Below are 17,013 nucleotides of genomic sequence, written 5' to 3' on the forward strand. Positions count from 1 at the left end.
TTATGATTTTTAACAAAAAAAAAATATAGGAATTGATACGATTACAGTCGCAAATAGTTTTTTAAGTATTATTTTATCCAACATAATTGTTGTGAAATCGAGCACGGGACAATTTTGTGATGACAATAGAAATAACAAAAAGATTAGTAAAGACTATTCCATAACAGGGCACCCCTGCGCCTACGAGATGATCATCGAACCAACAAGCAGACTACTATCGGTTGCCGTATACTAGGGGCATCCGTACATAAAAATAAAAGAAATGCGTGCAAATACATACCCATAAGTGAAAAGATGTACTAGTTATAAGTAAGCAGTAGTGAAATAACTTGTTATTATATAGTAACTTTAATAAACAATCAAACAAACAAACGTGTCAGATTTTATTCGTGCTCCCTCCTCGCATATCATGTTCTCCTGATACCAAAATGTGGAACTCGGAAGTTAGAACGGTGGAAGTAATGCAGACCTGAACTCGATGAAGTTTCATCCTAACAAATTGATCATACTCTGACTTTTGATTTATTGTATTCACGAAGTTGAACTATATATCGGAATAGCTGGAATGATAAACATGATGAGAACATCCATATCGTCAACCCCAAAGGGCTGAAGGCGTAGAGGTACTCGCTGTTGTTTAAGATCGAGCACAGACTGCGACGAACAAAAGCTTGCAACGGGGCGGCTGCCTTTGTCCCAGCTGTTTGTCGAGCGTGGAGAAAGGTAAGCGAGCTTTTCCATTCAACAGAAGACAGTGCATGGTTCATGAAGGCTGGTATGCCTGGTAAGTACCTGTCTCTGTTGCACGAACCTGAACAAAGTTATATCCTCTATTGTATGTGTTACTGTATTCTCTTTGCTAGTTCTCTGGTAGATGGACTTTAAGCAAACGATATCTTATCACAATATACGCGGTGTCTAGTTTGAAACAAGCTAACCATTTCTTATTGTCTAACTTTTGTATCACTTAATCAATGAATACTATAAATAGCCAGAAATAATTTGTTTTTAAAAAGATGAAATGATTTCAATGCGATAGCGGGTTAAATTGAATTCTCCATTTGTTCTCAGAAGGACATAATAGATTCTTGCTACAGTTGTAAGTGGATCGGGCTTAGAGGATTGTAAAATGTAAATGTAAATGAAAAAAAATGATCAACTTTCAATTAAACACACAACACTCTCGCAGTTAATGTTAATGTTAGTAACTTCTGCGTAATTTTACATATATGTGTATATAAACTTTTATTCCTAGTCTTCTTCGCGCTGGGGCACTTTGTTAATCCTTTTCTTCAAGCTTCTGCGCACTTCTTCTATCGTTTATATTTCACCTGCTCTTTTTAAATCCACTCGTTACGAGGATTAAACGAAAAATAACGCGCCACAAGTGGATTCGATTGATTACTTACAGGGAACTAGTCTATTATTAATTATAAAAAAGAAATATTATATAATCTATCAAACGATCTTGTCTCAAAGCAGGCTTGATAAATACAATCATTTTCACAGATGGGCATTTATGCTCTTTAATGTTTCATAGTCAGGAATAATAAATAATAAATAATGATTAGATAGAAATTGGCTCAATAAAAATAGTTATACAGTGGGCGTAGAATGTATTCGTACACCGATCAATTAACAAAAAACTTTTTGTGTGAAATTGTAGTTTCTTAACTTCTTTTTATAATCACTGATATTTTACGTATTCTCAGAAATCTCTAAGATAGACATACTTCAAGTAACATGTATTAATTAATATAATTTGTGAAATTAACAAAAAAAAATGCAAAAAGTGGGTAAAAGTATAGAAGCAATTTGTACAAAAGTATTTGTACGATTCTTATGACGAACCATTTACAGTAGAGTTTGTAACGTAAACACATTAGTTTATTGCTCCGTACGAATTAGAAAACATCAAATTTCCAATAAAGTACTTTTAAACAATTTTCCGAATACTTATTGCTTCAACATTTCTATCGATTAATTGTTTTTTTCTTGTTAATTAAAAAAAACTTTTTTTAGAGTAAGAACCTTTTTTGCTCGAATAGAGGAATGGAAGAAGATCCCACTTCGAATAACTAATAATTTAGTTAATTTAATGCTTAAAAGAGTTGCAATGATTATAACATCAAAAGGAAATTCCACGAAGGAAGTATTATATAGTTATAAATTAATGTAAATTTCTTTTTTTCTTAATGAAGTTTTAAAAATTAAACAGTTGTGCCATTACTTATTGCTTCAATATTTCTATCGAATAATTGTTTTTTTTCCTGTTAATTTCGCAATTTACATAAATACCTATTTTTTGGGTACTCTATTCTAAAGATTTCCGAAAAATATGTAGAATGTCATTGTTTATAAAAAGTAAGTTAATAAATTACAATTTTACATAGTTCTTTTTGAAAATTGACCGGCGTACAAATACTTTTTACACCCACTGTATGTCTTTCTTCTAACTCAAACTGTTGTTAATCTTTCATTTATTTGAGACTTTCCTCCAGATGCCCATCTCTGTTTACAGCTATTGATCATTGCCAACAGTCGTACCGACAGAGTCAAGAATCAATTGTGTAACAACGTTACAATTTCGTCAACTCTTGTGGCCCAAAGGACGATCAACATTAATGAAAACTCGCGTTATAGCGTTCAGCAATAAATTCCGTCGATTTCACGAGGCTGTTAAGACACAGTGTTTCTTTCTGACGCGTTTAAATGCTTTCGCAGTTTATAAAACCCTGTTCCCTATCGCCATATTCCTCACGTGTTACTCTTTCAGGGGTCTTTTCGCTTCAGAGGCGCCAAAAAATAGGACTAATTGAATTTTTCAATACTTATTTTGGTTGAGCAAGTATGTATATTATATTCATGTACCAGTCGACAGCGCATATTCCTTGCGCATCATCACCTGTGCAGGTCAGCAGCTGATTTATCGTTTCCTCCTTTGGTGGTGCTAGTAGAAAGGATAATACCGAACCTAACTAAAATTGTAAAGATAAAAGTAAGAGACATTTTACCTTCAGAAACGTCGAAGAGTAGCAATAATTTCTGTTCCCGAAAATTGACGTTCTTTGTGTAGATAGTCTTCTTAATATTTTTCTAATTCAATACAAAAGTTAACACTTGTAAAGTTATCGTTGAGTGTCCAAATGTCCGAGTGTCTCGTATAGAGAATAGTAGGAGGATAAATATATTTTCATAATAATAACATTTGGGCCCCTCTCAAAGTACATAATTCAGGCCCCGATAAGTTTAGATCCGCCCACTGTCACTGTACATCGATTTTTCTAGTTATACAGATGCCAAAATCTTATTAAGTTATTAACAAAATTAAGTGCCAAATTTGTGGAAGGTCTGACGTACACATATAGTATTTCTAAAAAAAAAAATTTGCAAATATGACCCATTTCTTGAAGCGCTGAAGCGAGAAGACCCCTTAACTGGTTGAACGCCTTGACGGACGTCTTTTACGTTCAGAGTGGAATCTATTGTTCGCCAATCCTGCAAGCACACCTGACGTCATCAGAGCGTTCAACCCATTAAAAGTGCTGTTCTCGTTCAACAAAGATTTACCAAAGACAACGAGTTTCGCACAGAGATGGTCAAAATTTTACTCGAATAATGAATGACAATGACGCTTATGAACAATCTATACATGTAAGTCCGTTAAATGAAAAACAGGCTTCTCGCAATTAAAATTCCATTTCTCAATCAATAAATTACGAATAAAAAATTACGTACTTTTTATTTGTTATTCCAATTTTTGATCTAAGTACGAATTTTGCCCATCTCTGATCCCCCTTTTACGTCTACGGCAGCATATCTCGAACGCAACGTACAATTTTTATATTAATTTCACTTTATAATAATAATAATAATATATATATAATAATATAATTACAAATAATTAATTATTCGCAATATTTATTTGAATATTTCACTAGATTTGTAGAATGTCTCTGTTTCGCCCGCGTTTAGGCTCGACGTCGCCCCGGGTGTGAAGGCGCCTATTCTTTTTTCACGATTTTTTCCTTTTTTTAGTGTTTTTTTTTTTTTTTTTTTAATATTTTATCACAGGAGCCCATTTTCGACCACGTTCCGGCGCCGCGCTTTGACACACTGTCACTGGAACGACGCAGTAGAGTGGCGAACGATGAAGGTATACGTCTTGTGTTTCTGGATGAATGTAACAAACGTTTAGTGCAACACAGGCAGGTGATAATTTAGGAAAATACTAAAGTTAAACTTCTACTGCCGTGCGAATGAAAAGATAATTATGAGACGGTGTCTACACACGTTAAAGCAAGGATGTAATTATTCATACATTGGTCAATAAATTTCATATATCTTCTATCGCACGCCCACTCCTCTTATTTACATCTCATTGTACGATCAATCTTTCACAAACTTCCTTAACACGTTGACAGCCCAAACGATTTTATACAAATTTCCCCCGATGTGCATCCCAAGATTTTCCATAATTTCATATCAATTAGAATTCCTACGAATTAAAAACCGAGACATCATTCGTGTACGATTAACGTGGCTCCTTACGACCCTAACCCTTTGCACTTTACTGGCACCGCTACGTGGTAGTATTACGTATCACAACTCAGGTCAAGTTTCATTTATGTCAATGCAAACCAAATAAACATAATCAATAAATAAAATTTACCTTACAAGCGTTTACAAATTTCCACGAGGAAACGAACGATTTTAATTTCCAGAAGGCACCGTAAAATTTCCTTGAAGTCGCTCGTATTAAAAAAAGATCTCGAAGCGCAAAAGATTACAATTTAAATATCATTCGTGAGCCAGAGGTAGACAGAATTTTATTTGACTGAATTGAGCTTTCATTCCATCAATATGAGATATAATGTCGTTTTGCAATCCAAAGTTGAATTTTTATTTAAAATCGTTTCATCTTTAAATTTATATTTAAATAAAAATTCTGTCCACCCCTGTCGTGAACGATTGTCGTGGCAGTCGATGTGCTAAACGCCACCGATCGACAAGACGGTTCTACGAATAAAAATAAGGAATATCGTTAAGTTTTTTGTACAAGTAAAAAATAAACGTAATTTTACTCGTTATCCCGTGTAATCGGGATCCCTACTACGTCCTACTAAATTCTTTCTTCTCCGCTCTTTTGACCAGTCGCAACTTGTGAGTTACGAGTCGCGACTGGTCGATCGAACCTTTTCCCTTCTAGCCATAAATCTTACAAACGTTCAGTGTTTAGGGAAGCAGCTGGAAAGGAAATACGACGCTCGATAATCAGTCCTTGTGCCTCTTGTATACTCTGTTCTGTCTTTACGTATATTCGATGCCCTCGAGACCCTCGTCTAGTACTCGCTTCACCTACGCCACTGCAAATACCCTAGTCATTTCCCAACACCTAAAGAGAACTCGAGCAATGGATACCCTACACACGCGTTAGTTACAATAGAATTGATCGATTTCATTCAATGTTGAAAAAAATGTTCTTGAGGATAGCTTTGACTGCTAAGCAATCGAGTATAATGTCATCATCATAGGAAAAACTCTTGTAAAATATTAGTATGGTTGAGAATAATTGAACTCTTGTCCAGTTTTACTTTGAAGTCCATTGACGAATTTAATTTCCAAGAAGCTGGGTTAGTCATAACCATACTCATACTTTTGTAAATAACCAAGCATTTATGGAAAGAAATGTTATAGAATTTGTGCCATGATGTTCATTCGTGATGATTCTTAACTTCTTCAAGATCATAGCGTAGTCTAAATAAAGACTCTTGGTCTTATTAGGGTTATGGCACAATTTAGAGAGAAAGAACCTGGCACAATTCTCAATTCCAAATAATTACAGTAACAAATATTCATGGATGTATCGATGATCAAGAAATAAATCTGCTTTTGATAGGTAGAATAAAATGTGTACAATGAAGTCTCCTTCCAAGTTTAACCTAAATACACACGATAGTAGGTCACAGGTCCCTGTGATTGTATGTAAAATATTGAGCATAACTCGATAATATTGGAGATATAAATTACCAAAGAAACACATCTTGGAGCTACGCAGTATATTACTGAAGCAGTCTACTTGTATAAACTTATGGTGGTCCTCAACTTAAATTACCTGTACAACTCCAAGACTACCAAATTAAGCCACTCAATATTCGACATACTCTGGCAAATTGCACCCAATTCTGACGTGGTAAGCAGTGACCCAGGGAAGCTGGGAACGTCTCGAATCCTAACAATTCTAGCCGACCATGCCACTCGTCCTGAAGGCACGCTCGTCAGTCGTGAAACGTTCTCGAAAATCGGTTCCCCGATTGGCTAGCGATGAGAGTCCCAGTCTTCTCGCCACCCCAGGACAGACTGTACAGTCCCTGGGCGGTTAAGGTCGATTCACGTTGGCCTGTGGCCGACGAATGGCTCTGGCCAACAGAGCGTTCTCCGTGGAACGTCTTCAGGAACGCGTATCCGGTTACCCTTTGGGAGAAACACGCGTCGTCGAACCGTGATCAATGTCTTCTCAACTGGTCGCCAACGGGGAATCCTCCATGCGACCACGTCGAGGACGCGAACGGTCGGAAGGAATTATTTACATCGTAGCAAGTTGTTCTGAGAAACCACATGATCACAGCCACTCGGTGAGGCAGCCACCGAACCACATAACCACGATGGGAACTAGATACGTCGTCAGAGCTTGCGACAGGGACATCTTCTGTCTGCTCGCGCCGCTGTCCACGGTGGACGTCCCGTTGCTCTTGTTGTTGTTGTTGTTGTTGCTGACAGTGTTCGGGACGTTGTCGACCCGTGGAGGTACAACCTCCCGGTTAACATCTGGCCGTGACTGCTTCGGCGTCTCCGTCGGCGAGGACTTTGGCTCGTAGCCTGAACCTTCCTTGAAACCATCCTCATCGTCGGTTAGCGGACTCTCCTCGTCCGTACTACCGCCAGATCCACTTCCTGAACCGGTCCAGTCCGTCTCCTCTGCAATTCAGAAGACGTTGATTCGATTAAGACGATGAAAGACAATGCTAAAGTAGTTGAATGTGGGACAATGGCCTCAAAACGTGGCTGAAATGTCTAATAGTCGGGCTCTTAAAAATAAAGCTTATCAGGTTCGGTACAGGGAAAACTTGGTAGTAATATTTATTATTAGGTAGCTTCATTTTTACACCGATTAAGTATAATATATCATTGGATGGATGTTTAAAGTAGGAAGGATTTGGAAGGTTGTGCTACATTGTTGCCAAGAACAAACAGGAATTCTCCCCATTCTTACGTTATCTATTCTATTTCTTAGTGATACTCCTAGTTTCTTCTAAACATAGCAGGTTCCACCTAAATGTGACCAGTATGCAATCTCAAATTCTATTTTCGCCATTGTATATAAATTTTATGTCATGTATGTCTTTCCTCCAATTCCTATTTATATAATTTTACATCCATATTTTTCCCCTTTTCTCTTTCTTGCAAAATGAGACCATATCCATTCAAGACGTTGCTCAAGAGAACTCAAACAGAACTAGGAATACTCTTGCGACATTTCCTCCGCGAGATAAGATAAAGATCTCGCTACATCAGTCTGATAATTTAGTATCCGTGTCACGTTGCCACGTTACATTATTAGCGTCATAAATAGCTCTCTTTTGAAATTGGAATACACCGAGGCGAATGATAATGGTGGAACGTCTGCGACAGATGTCTACCTAGACCGTTCTTTTATTTTCTACAAAACGCAACCGGCGAAGGAATTTCGTGTAAACAGCGCCAGATGGGAGCTGTACATCCACTTCTACCAGACAGAAACATGAAGTATTCGTACAAAACAAATTAGCTTTTGTCGGAGGATCGGAAACGGCTGATCGTTAATTGCTCATGCGATAAATGCTCGCAATTACGGTAGACGTGAAAGATGCATTGAGTTTGTTCTGCAAACTGGCGTTTCCATTTAATCAACTCATTATCCGGTTTCGATTAGCTATTCCCGTGCACGAACCAAGTATACATTGTTACTGATTACACGATTGGGGCCACTATCCTATTGTCTATACTATACGTTTTAACTAAATACCGTGCGGCGCGCGTTCGCTGGATCAGTGTTTACTTTAATCGGGAGCGTTCAGTCGGAAAATACATTTCTATGTAAACTTTCTGCATAGAATCTTAACCCTAGCAAAACTAACACCCGGGGGTTATATTGATTTAATTAAGTTAAAGTAAATGATTATTAGGGGGACCGGAAAGTAATGTCGTTTCTTTTACATTAAATTCTAACATATAAATTCATAACAAGTTTTTACTTTTAATCAATTATGTTTGCACTCTTTACCAACAACCTTGTGCTATCTAGTGTGCAAATTTTCAAACTCAAACCGATAAAAATCAATTGGTACACAATGTCCTGATAAATGATAAACAAGTATTGACATCTGCAGAAACGACATTATTTTCTGGTCCCCCTAATATGATAACCCATTGTATGTAATCACTAGACTGCGGATCTTTATGCGTTTATAAGAAATTTGAATGTACAAGAACCTATAAAATTCAAACAATATGCAAGAATATAAAAAAGATTGAAAGTAAAGTTAATGTTATAATATTTGCAGAATAAAAGAAATTCCTATTTAGGTTCAATTCTTGTAGGCACATTCGCGAAGATTTTATTTTCCATAAAGATCCGCAGTCTGGACTAATCACAAAATGTTAATCAAGTAGATTTCACTGGAGAACAAATGGTTCTGTGTTTACAGTATTTTCTTCAACTACTTATTTTTGAAAGAGGTTTTACTAAGTGTAAATAAGGCCCTCTCCTAATTTTTAAAATGAAGGTTCAGTCTTTTTAAAATGAATTATTTAAACGCTTTGTGATAAATTTAGACTCCACGACTAGTGGCGTCAACAGTTCGCCTGCTCGCTACGCACTGAAGCAATACTCTGCTCTATACTATACGTTCTTCTCAACTAACGTACCTGTGTCTATCCAATCAACGTCCTGTCCATTAAACGCGGATTTCAGTCTGTTCGTGATGGTCGTCAGCGCATAAATCTGATCCTTCACGATAGTTGGCCTTGGCCCCGTGCTCCGTACCTCAGGATTCAGTATCTGAGTCTCCCCACTAGGTGATACAGGGTATATGTACCTGCAAACAAGCAACAATTTGCATTAACCGTGAACAATCATTAAGTTCAGCTACTAAGAAAGGAACCTTGTACTCACTTGTCCACATGAGTGCCGTTCCAACACTCCTTCGTGTTACTGGGTGGCACCACCAGGCCGTCGTTGCAGAGCTTATAGGGCAGATAGATCCAAAACTGACGGGAATCCCTGACCCTCTGTCGTATCTCTTTCACGAGGTTGTCTAGAATTGCAGCAGTCGAGGCACGGTCCTCCGTCGGCGTCTCCTGATCAAAGTTCAACGACTCGAGCTTCAGCTCCCTATTGTCCCTGCGTCTACGTCTACCCAGGACAGGCCTACCACAACCGGTGAACACCCTCTGGGACACATCGTGGCTGTTCTCCTGGAAGTTCATTATCGCCTCAGATATCTTCAGGTTGATGGGTCGCACCAGCATCTCGATGTTGAAGGGACCCAACAGTCTATCCGCCACCTTGTCTACAGCCTCTGCAATTGAAAAACAATTGTTGAGAAATTAATGGTCAGCGCAAAGGGAATAGGGGATTTAGCTTCAGGGGAAGTGATAATGGTGCAGAGGGCTTGTGGCGTCCATAAAGGGGACTGGAGGACTTTATTGCTGCCTTTTGGAGATATGAAAGGTACGATTTTTGGGGTACAATTTTATATTATTAATTATATTATACTTACAAGTTTCCCACGTGTCTAATTTATTCGCCACCCTCGATTATCCCAAATCCTACATATACAGCCAATCCCATAAGTATTCGTACCCCCCATGACTATTTTCAAATGATAGTAAGTTATAAGTCAAATGATACGTTTGATATTAAGTATATACATGTGTAAAGGTTATTCGTGTATATAATTATAATGAAAAATTTGTGTGGAAACATCAAGCCTATCATTTGATTCAGACCTCCATAGACACAGAGGGAGTGATTGTATTTCATAGTCCCGTGGTGTACCAAATTCGACCATCACAATTATCAATTACAATTATCAATTATCAATATGCAAAGCACACGAAAGCACACGTAGAGAATTTAAAAATAGTAGCTTACTAAACATTTTTGACATTGTGTATCTCAGAAACGATTGACTTTTCGACCTATGTTTACTAAAGCATTTTTACTCGGTACAGTGTGTCCAATATACCATATAAATATTGATGAAGGGGACTGGAGGACTTTATTGCTGCCTTTTAGAGATATGGGATACGATTTTTGGAACTTATCTAGGCACTCTGGAATAAAGAAGGTTTTAGATACTCGAAAATCTTTTAATTAAATATTCCCTACTTCTGATCGATAAGTGTCGTGCTGCATCGACTTCGCGACACTTATCGACGACTCGCCGTATCTTGGAAAATACTAGGTTTAGGATACATGTACCTTAACACTTTTTCCCTCAGAATTCAGAGCTCTATCCATCTCCATCAAGCAAAATTACCTGTCGAAGGTTTTGATCGAATTATCCAGGCTTTAAGGAATACTGAGTTTCAAGGAACTCTTCTATCAATTCTATGGGGTCCATTTTAAAACCTAACGGGGTTTTTCTCACGCAATAAATAAAACGAAGAGCGTGTATCGACGCTAGCGATCATACCGTGTCGCTCCAGACCGTAATTACAAGAAGAACAATGGACAGAAAATTACTCACCGACGAAGTGATTCCATTCAGCGTCCAGAGCCGCATGCTGGGCCAAGCAACCCTTTATCACGTTGGTACACATGTCGGCGCACGCCAGCACGTTACCAGTTATCCCGCTGCAGGAAGGACAGACTGTCATCCTGGTAAGTGCAGCTGCACAGTCCACGGACGGTTTCAGCTGCCAAAACAAAACGATTTATGAATTGTACTGCCGTCTACTCTACTTCCACTCTTCGAGCTCCATTGGAGCCATGGGCGTAGGTTGCGTTGTAGCGAATTGGACACAGATTGGGAGTCCTAGCGAATTAGGAACCAACTTTGGGGAGAGGAAACGTACCAACAGGTGCGAGTGAGATCTTTACCGAGGCTGTACCTATGGACGGTGGGCTTGTGATGAAAGTATTGGGCTGTCTGGAAAGTCCATGCCGATTTTTAGTAGGTGGTACAGGTATGAATATGTCGGAATGGTTGAAAACAAAGAACATGTATACACTCCTTAACACGTTGACTGCCAGATTGATACTCTTGAAAATTTCTACTGTGATTAAGTTTTGTTTCTAGACTATTAGAAGCTACATAATCAAACATTTATTGTGGTACTTATTTTTATAACTTCGTTAAAGTTTAAGGACTTCATTCAAATTTATTTTCTTTGTTACTGAACATTCAAAATTAATTTTGTTTGCTCTTCAGTGAAAACCACTGTCACCCATATGTGGGTGACACGGCGATGAACGTGTTAAAAGGTGCAAAGGTTGTGGAACAAAATGGTACATATATAATTCAATAAATATGCATCAATATTCAAATATGCCTTTGAATTTTTCTTCAAAATACGCATGAACTTTCCATACATCCCAATATTTGTGAGGTTCTTTTGTTTTATTGTATTAGGGAGACTTTATTGTATTAGGGAGAGTCGTATCTTTTACATTAAATTCTAACAAATAAATTCATAACAAGTTTTTATTTTTAATCAATTATGTTCGCACTCTTTACCAACAACCTTTTCCTATCTAGTGTGCAAATTTTCAAACTCAGATAGATAAGAGTCAATTGGTACACAATGACCTGATAAATGATAAACAAGTATTGACATCTGCAGAAACGACATTACTTTCTGGCCCCCCTAATATTTAAATAAGTTTAAAGAATATGTGGAGTTAATGTGTAACTTAATTTAAATTGAATAGAAAATTTGTAAATATTAACCCTTTGCAATCGAGAGGTGACTCTCAGTCACCATTAGGTTTTACGCAGCAAATCTACAATACCTAAAGTTTCTTTAGGTTTAATTTCTTTGGAGCTCGAAGTGTCAATAAAATGATTGTCGGTGAGGTAAAGGTGACCTTATTCTGAAATCTAGATAGCTTAGAATTCATGGCAATAGAATGCTAAGAAAGCATCTCGAATTGCTGGTGGATACCAGAAAAAAGGTCTCGAGTGCAAAGGATTAACATTCTTTGTATGGGAACAGATTTAATATACAGGGTGTTTCGTTTAAATTATTAGGAGGACCAGAAAGTAATGTCGTTTCAGCAGATGTCAACAGTTGTTTATCATTTATCAGGTCATTGTGTACCAATTGATTTTTATCGATCTGAGTTTGAAAATTTACACACTAGATAGCAAAAGGTTGTTAGTAAAGAGTGCGAAAATAATTGATTAAAAATAAAAATTTGTTAGAATTTAATGTAAAAGAAACGACATTACTTTCTGGTCTCCCTAATACAATAAAAGAGCCTGTATTATACAGAATACGTTATAAAATTAAAACAACTACCATATCAAAGCGAGACAGTATATTTGTACGTTAGAATCAACTTATACATCGACATATACATAAAGATTGCTTTGGTTTGTGTGCATTCGTTTGAAGCAAAAAAAGTAATTTATTTAAAATTCGTCCCTCAAGAAGTTAACAAAATTAATTTGTTTACTACATCTTCTCCACTACTTCTCCACTTCATTTACGGGGAAATTATTTGATGTGTATAATTTGTCCATTTTAATCAAATAATTTATTGTAAAAACAGTTTTTTGATAGATTCATCCTTTCGTGATATATTTAACCATTTTAATGAAAAAGAAACACTCTGTATATTAAAAAGATTGTTTCAGGGTGTCCAAAGATTGTCGATCTTTGAGAAATATTGGATTAAAGAAACGTTTTCGTTTCCTCAGCCAATTGAACCATATAATTAAATATATTAAAATATAAAATATATATATAATATATAAAATATATATTAAATATATCATGAAACGATGAATCTATCAAAAAACTATTTTTACAATAAATTATTTGATTCAAATGGACAAATTATACACATTAAATAATTTCGCTGTAAATGAAGTAGCGGAGAAGATGTAGTAACCAAATTAATTTCGTTAACTTCTTGAGGGAAGAATTATAAATAAATTTCTTTTTTGCTCCAATCGAATGCACACAAACCAAAGCAATCTTTATGTATATGTCGATGTATAAGTTGATTCTAACGTACAAATATATTGTCTCGCTTTGATATGGTAGTTGTTTTAATTTTAAAAGGTATTGTGTATAATACAAGCTCTTTTTAATTTCGTTGAGTAAATGACTCACCGATTGCATACTCTTCAGGACGTCCGCAGCGACAGTCAAGGCTTGGCTGAAGGCCCTGGTTGCGACGAAGGATCTCTTAATCTGCACCCCCAGCTTCTGAGGAACGTCACCAAAGGGTCTCATCTCTTTCATATGGTCCCCGACGCACTCCAAATACTTTGCATTGAAGTCGTATTGGCTGTTGAGCACCGTGAACATCTTCTGGTAAAGGATGTTGAAAAAGTTGTCCATTACGTCGTCGAGGTCAACCTGAAATAAGAAAAAATTTGGGAAAAATTATAATCTGTTCATAATATATTAGGTGTAGAAATTAATTCTGTGTCTTTCTAACCTGACCACTTGTTTGTGAAGAACAACTGTGCAACGTTTGATCTTTCCTCAGGCATACATTTTAAAAGAGCACACGTAACAAAATGGAGAATAAATATTTCTATTTAAGCTAGAGTCATAAGTATACTGCCGATTTTTATGCATTTATAGGAAATTTGAATGTGCAAGAAACTACAAAATGCGCACAGTATGCAAGAATATAGAAAATATTGAGAGATAAGTTCATATTATAATATTTGCAGTGTAAAATAAATTCCTATTTTGGATCAATTTTTGTAGGTACGTTTGCCAAGATTTTATTTTGCATAATCCACAGTCTAGTCATAAGTGATCAAATGTAAAGGCACATAATTAATTTCTACACCTGTCACATTCTTACTACTCAGTCCTCTATTAGCAAGATCAGCATGTAAGAAGAGGACCCTTTCTAGGCTCGAATTTCTAATGTCTAATTCACAAATTATCGGATAACAATTAACCCTTTGTGCTCGAGGCATTGTTCTATAGAATTAAATCCAGTCCATTTTTATAATAAATTTCTGTAAAACCAAAAAACTCTACTTAGAAAAGAAACATCTACGAATATTCGTGACTCAATGAATAATTATTAAAATTTATAAGTAGCTGTATTCTGATATAAGTAAAATGAAAATTGTACGTTGAAAAAGTCACTTTTAAATTACATATGTCGCCCTAGAGACGCCACTCGAGCGCAAAGGGTTAAGGGGTTAGTCGCAGTCAGGAAAATGGAAACGGACAGTGTTTCTTGTGTGTTTTTTTTTAAGTTATTAAATAATAGCTTTTATTAATGAAATGTAAATATATTACAAAGTATGTCTTAAAGAACTATAAAAGAATTTTTGTTTTAAAAAAAGGTTAATTCATTTCGTCGTAACAGCCGATGGCGTGGGTGGCTACTTGGTTTGTGGTGAGCAAGATTTCCTCAAACTGGTGCACCTGAAAACAAAACTAAAGGTAGATTTAGAAAATATATTAAACTAACGGGTCCATGATCGAAGGATTTTTTATTTTCTTGTATATTTTTTTGTTATCCTGTATTGAATCGCTTAATTTTCGTAAAAAAATTGAAAATCAACTTCAAATGTACGCCATCTTGTTTTAAATTAATTTTTTCCAAAATCCTTGGTTCAGAGACCCGCTAGACTAATCTATTTTCGAAATCTACCTTTGTTTTTGTTTTCAGGTAAATTAGTGTAGAGAAATCTTGCTCGCCGCAAACCTACGTTTTTAAATCATCGTCTACGTCATCGGCTGTTATGACGATATAAATTAAACGTTTCTTAAAACAAAAAATGTTTTTTAGTTCTTTAAAACATGCTTTATAATATACTTAATTGTTACTTATGGAAATTATTATTTAATAATTAAAAAAAAAAAATCACAAAGAAATGTCGTTTTTCCTCTTCCTGGCTCCGACTAACCCCTTAAGTAAAGATAGAGAATTCCCTATATATTCTGCCAGACGTTCGATTAAATCCAAGTGTTCATCGAAGGTCTCGAAAGGACCTCAGAATTTAGCTCCTTAGCAAACCGATCAAACTTTCAAGACAGGAATGGAAACCGTCTCGACGGAGTCTCGAGGCTAATCAAACGAAACGGGTAAACAAAGAAGGACCGAACGCGATCCTGGAAGCTCCCGATCATCCGTATTTCCCATTCATGGTTTCCCTTCACCTTTTCCTGCCCAATATTCGAGCCGATCGAAGGAATAATCCCGCAATTTGACGAGTTATTACGCAACTGGACGAAACGGGGATAGAAATAGAGAAGAGGAAACGAATCAATCTCGATAAATTCGACTCCTACGATCGCATGACGCGTAGACGCAATATATCGTCGATATAAATTCGTTACAGGCCGCGCAGGTAATATATTCATGCGGTGCCATTTTCGTTGCGCTACCCTTCGTGCCAGTGATGCACATGCCCATGGCCCGCAGGCCAATATCGCCCATACGTGTATCTTCTCCAATTTTATTCCTTCCGATGCGATACGAGTTGGCAAAATGAACGAACCGAGTTTTAAATAAGGGAAATTTATAGATTGTGGCAGAGTTACACTTTCACTTTCCAGAAATACACGGTCTGTCTAAAAAGAAACCGAACTTTTGCTCTAAAATTTTTTCTAATCGCACCATCTAGTTATAGATAATAAAAGACGAAAGGTTGAACGTTAATTGTTGACCGTGCATAGTATCATTTGAATCGATCGTCCACATTCCGTTGTGTGACTTGAAATATAACGGAAGTTTGTGATGCTTGTTAGAATACCGCAATGGAGCGCTAATATTAAGTTCTGTGTTAAATTGAAAAAGACTTTTACCGACCGCTTACGTTATCAAAACAAGTGTATGGAGATGAATGCCTAAGCCGTACACGAGTTTACGAGTAGTTGACTCGATTTAAAAACGATCGAGAGTCCATTGAAGACAAAGTTGGATGTTGCTGCACGACAATGCACCTGCACACAAAGCCGCAATTGAGCGTCAATTTTTGGCTAAAAAAGGCATTGTTACCTTCGATCATCCACCTTACTCGCCCGATCTGTCTCCCTGCGATTATTTTCTTTTCCCAAAATTGAAAATTCCAATGAAAGGGACACATTATAGTAATATTGCGGAGATTCAGGCCGCTGTAACCGCCGTACTAAACGGGCTACCAAAACAGGAGCTGCAAAGATCCTTCGAAATGTTATTTACGCGGTCTACACGCTATATTGACGCAGAGGGGGATTATTTTGAGTGAATAAACGTGTGTGTAAAAACTTTACTTGTTCTTTTTTCTTTTTATAGCAAAAGTTCGGTTTCTTTTTAGACAGACCGTGTATGTGCTTCAGAAAACTCATCTGTTGGAAGCTTTCTGGAAGATACTGGACATAGATTGTGGGGGTGTCAAGACTTTTCAGCGAGAAACTAGAAATATTAATTGTCAAGATAAAAGAATATATGTGGATAGGACTCGTGAATTTATTGGAGTTAGAAAAATAAACACTACGAAAAGTATTGGGTTATGTATTGGGTATGAATTCCTGTTACAAGCAGATATGTGCTTCAGAAGACTCATCTGTTGGAAGCTTTCTGGAAAATACGGGTTTCTTTTTGGACAGACCGTGTAGTATCATGAAATTGTTCGTATGTTCCAATGGTTGCTTGTAAGTGGAATTTTGATCTTTACAGATGGGTGGATACGTTACGAAGTATAGTGTGTGTATCGATATAGTATCGAGAAATGTAATTAGTAGATTGTGGATTTTATGCATTTACGACGTAGAATTATG

The 17,013-nt window shown here is 36.7% G+C and overlaps 1 protein-coding gene across 3 annotated transcripts in view; it reads right to left on the minus strand.

Annotated features, from left to right (window-relative positions):
• Positions 1–1,501: 1,501 nt before the first annotated feature.
• LOC128886395 (glypican-6) overlaps positions 1,502–17,013 on the minus strand; it is a 242,882-nt gene continuing 227,370 nt past the window's right edge. For all 3 annotated transcript variants that reach the window (XM_054141260.1, XM_054141261.1, XM_054141262.1), the window contains exons 4-8: positions 13,387–13,635; positions 10,794–10,962; positions 9,215–9,620; positions 8,968–9,137; positions 1,502–6,978 (exon numbers count right to left, since the gene is read on the minus strand). In XM_054141260.1, the coding sequence (XP_053997235.1) occupies positions 6,623–6,978; positions 8,968–9,137; positions 9,215–9,620; positions 10,794–10,962; positions 13,387–13,635 (1,350 nt within the window). In that variant the 3' untranslated portion in view covers positions 1,502–6,622. The remainder of the gene's footprint in view (positions 6,979–8,967; positions 9,138–9,214; positions 9,621–10,793; positions 10,963–13,386; positions 13,636–17,013) is intronic.

Source organism: Hylaeus anthracinus, unplaced genomic scaffold (genome assembly GCF_026225885.1).
Source record: "Hylaeus anthracinus isolate JK02 unplaced genomic scaffold, UHH_iyHylAnth1.0_haploid 11982, whole genome shotgun sequence".
NCBI classification, from domain to species: domain Eukaryota; kingdom Metazoa; phylum Arthropoda; class Insecta; order Hymenoptera; family Colletidae; genus Hylaeus; species Hylaeus anthracinus.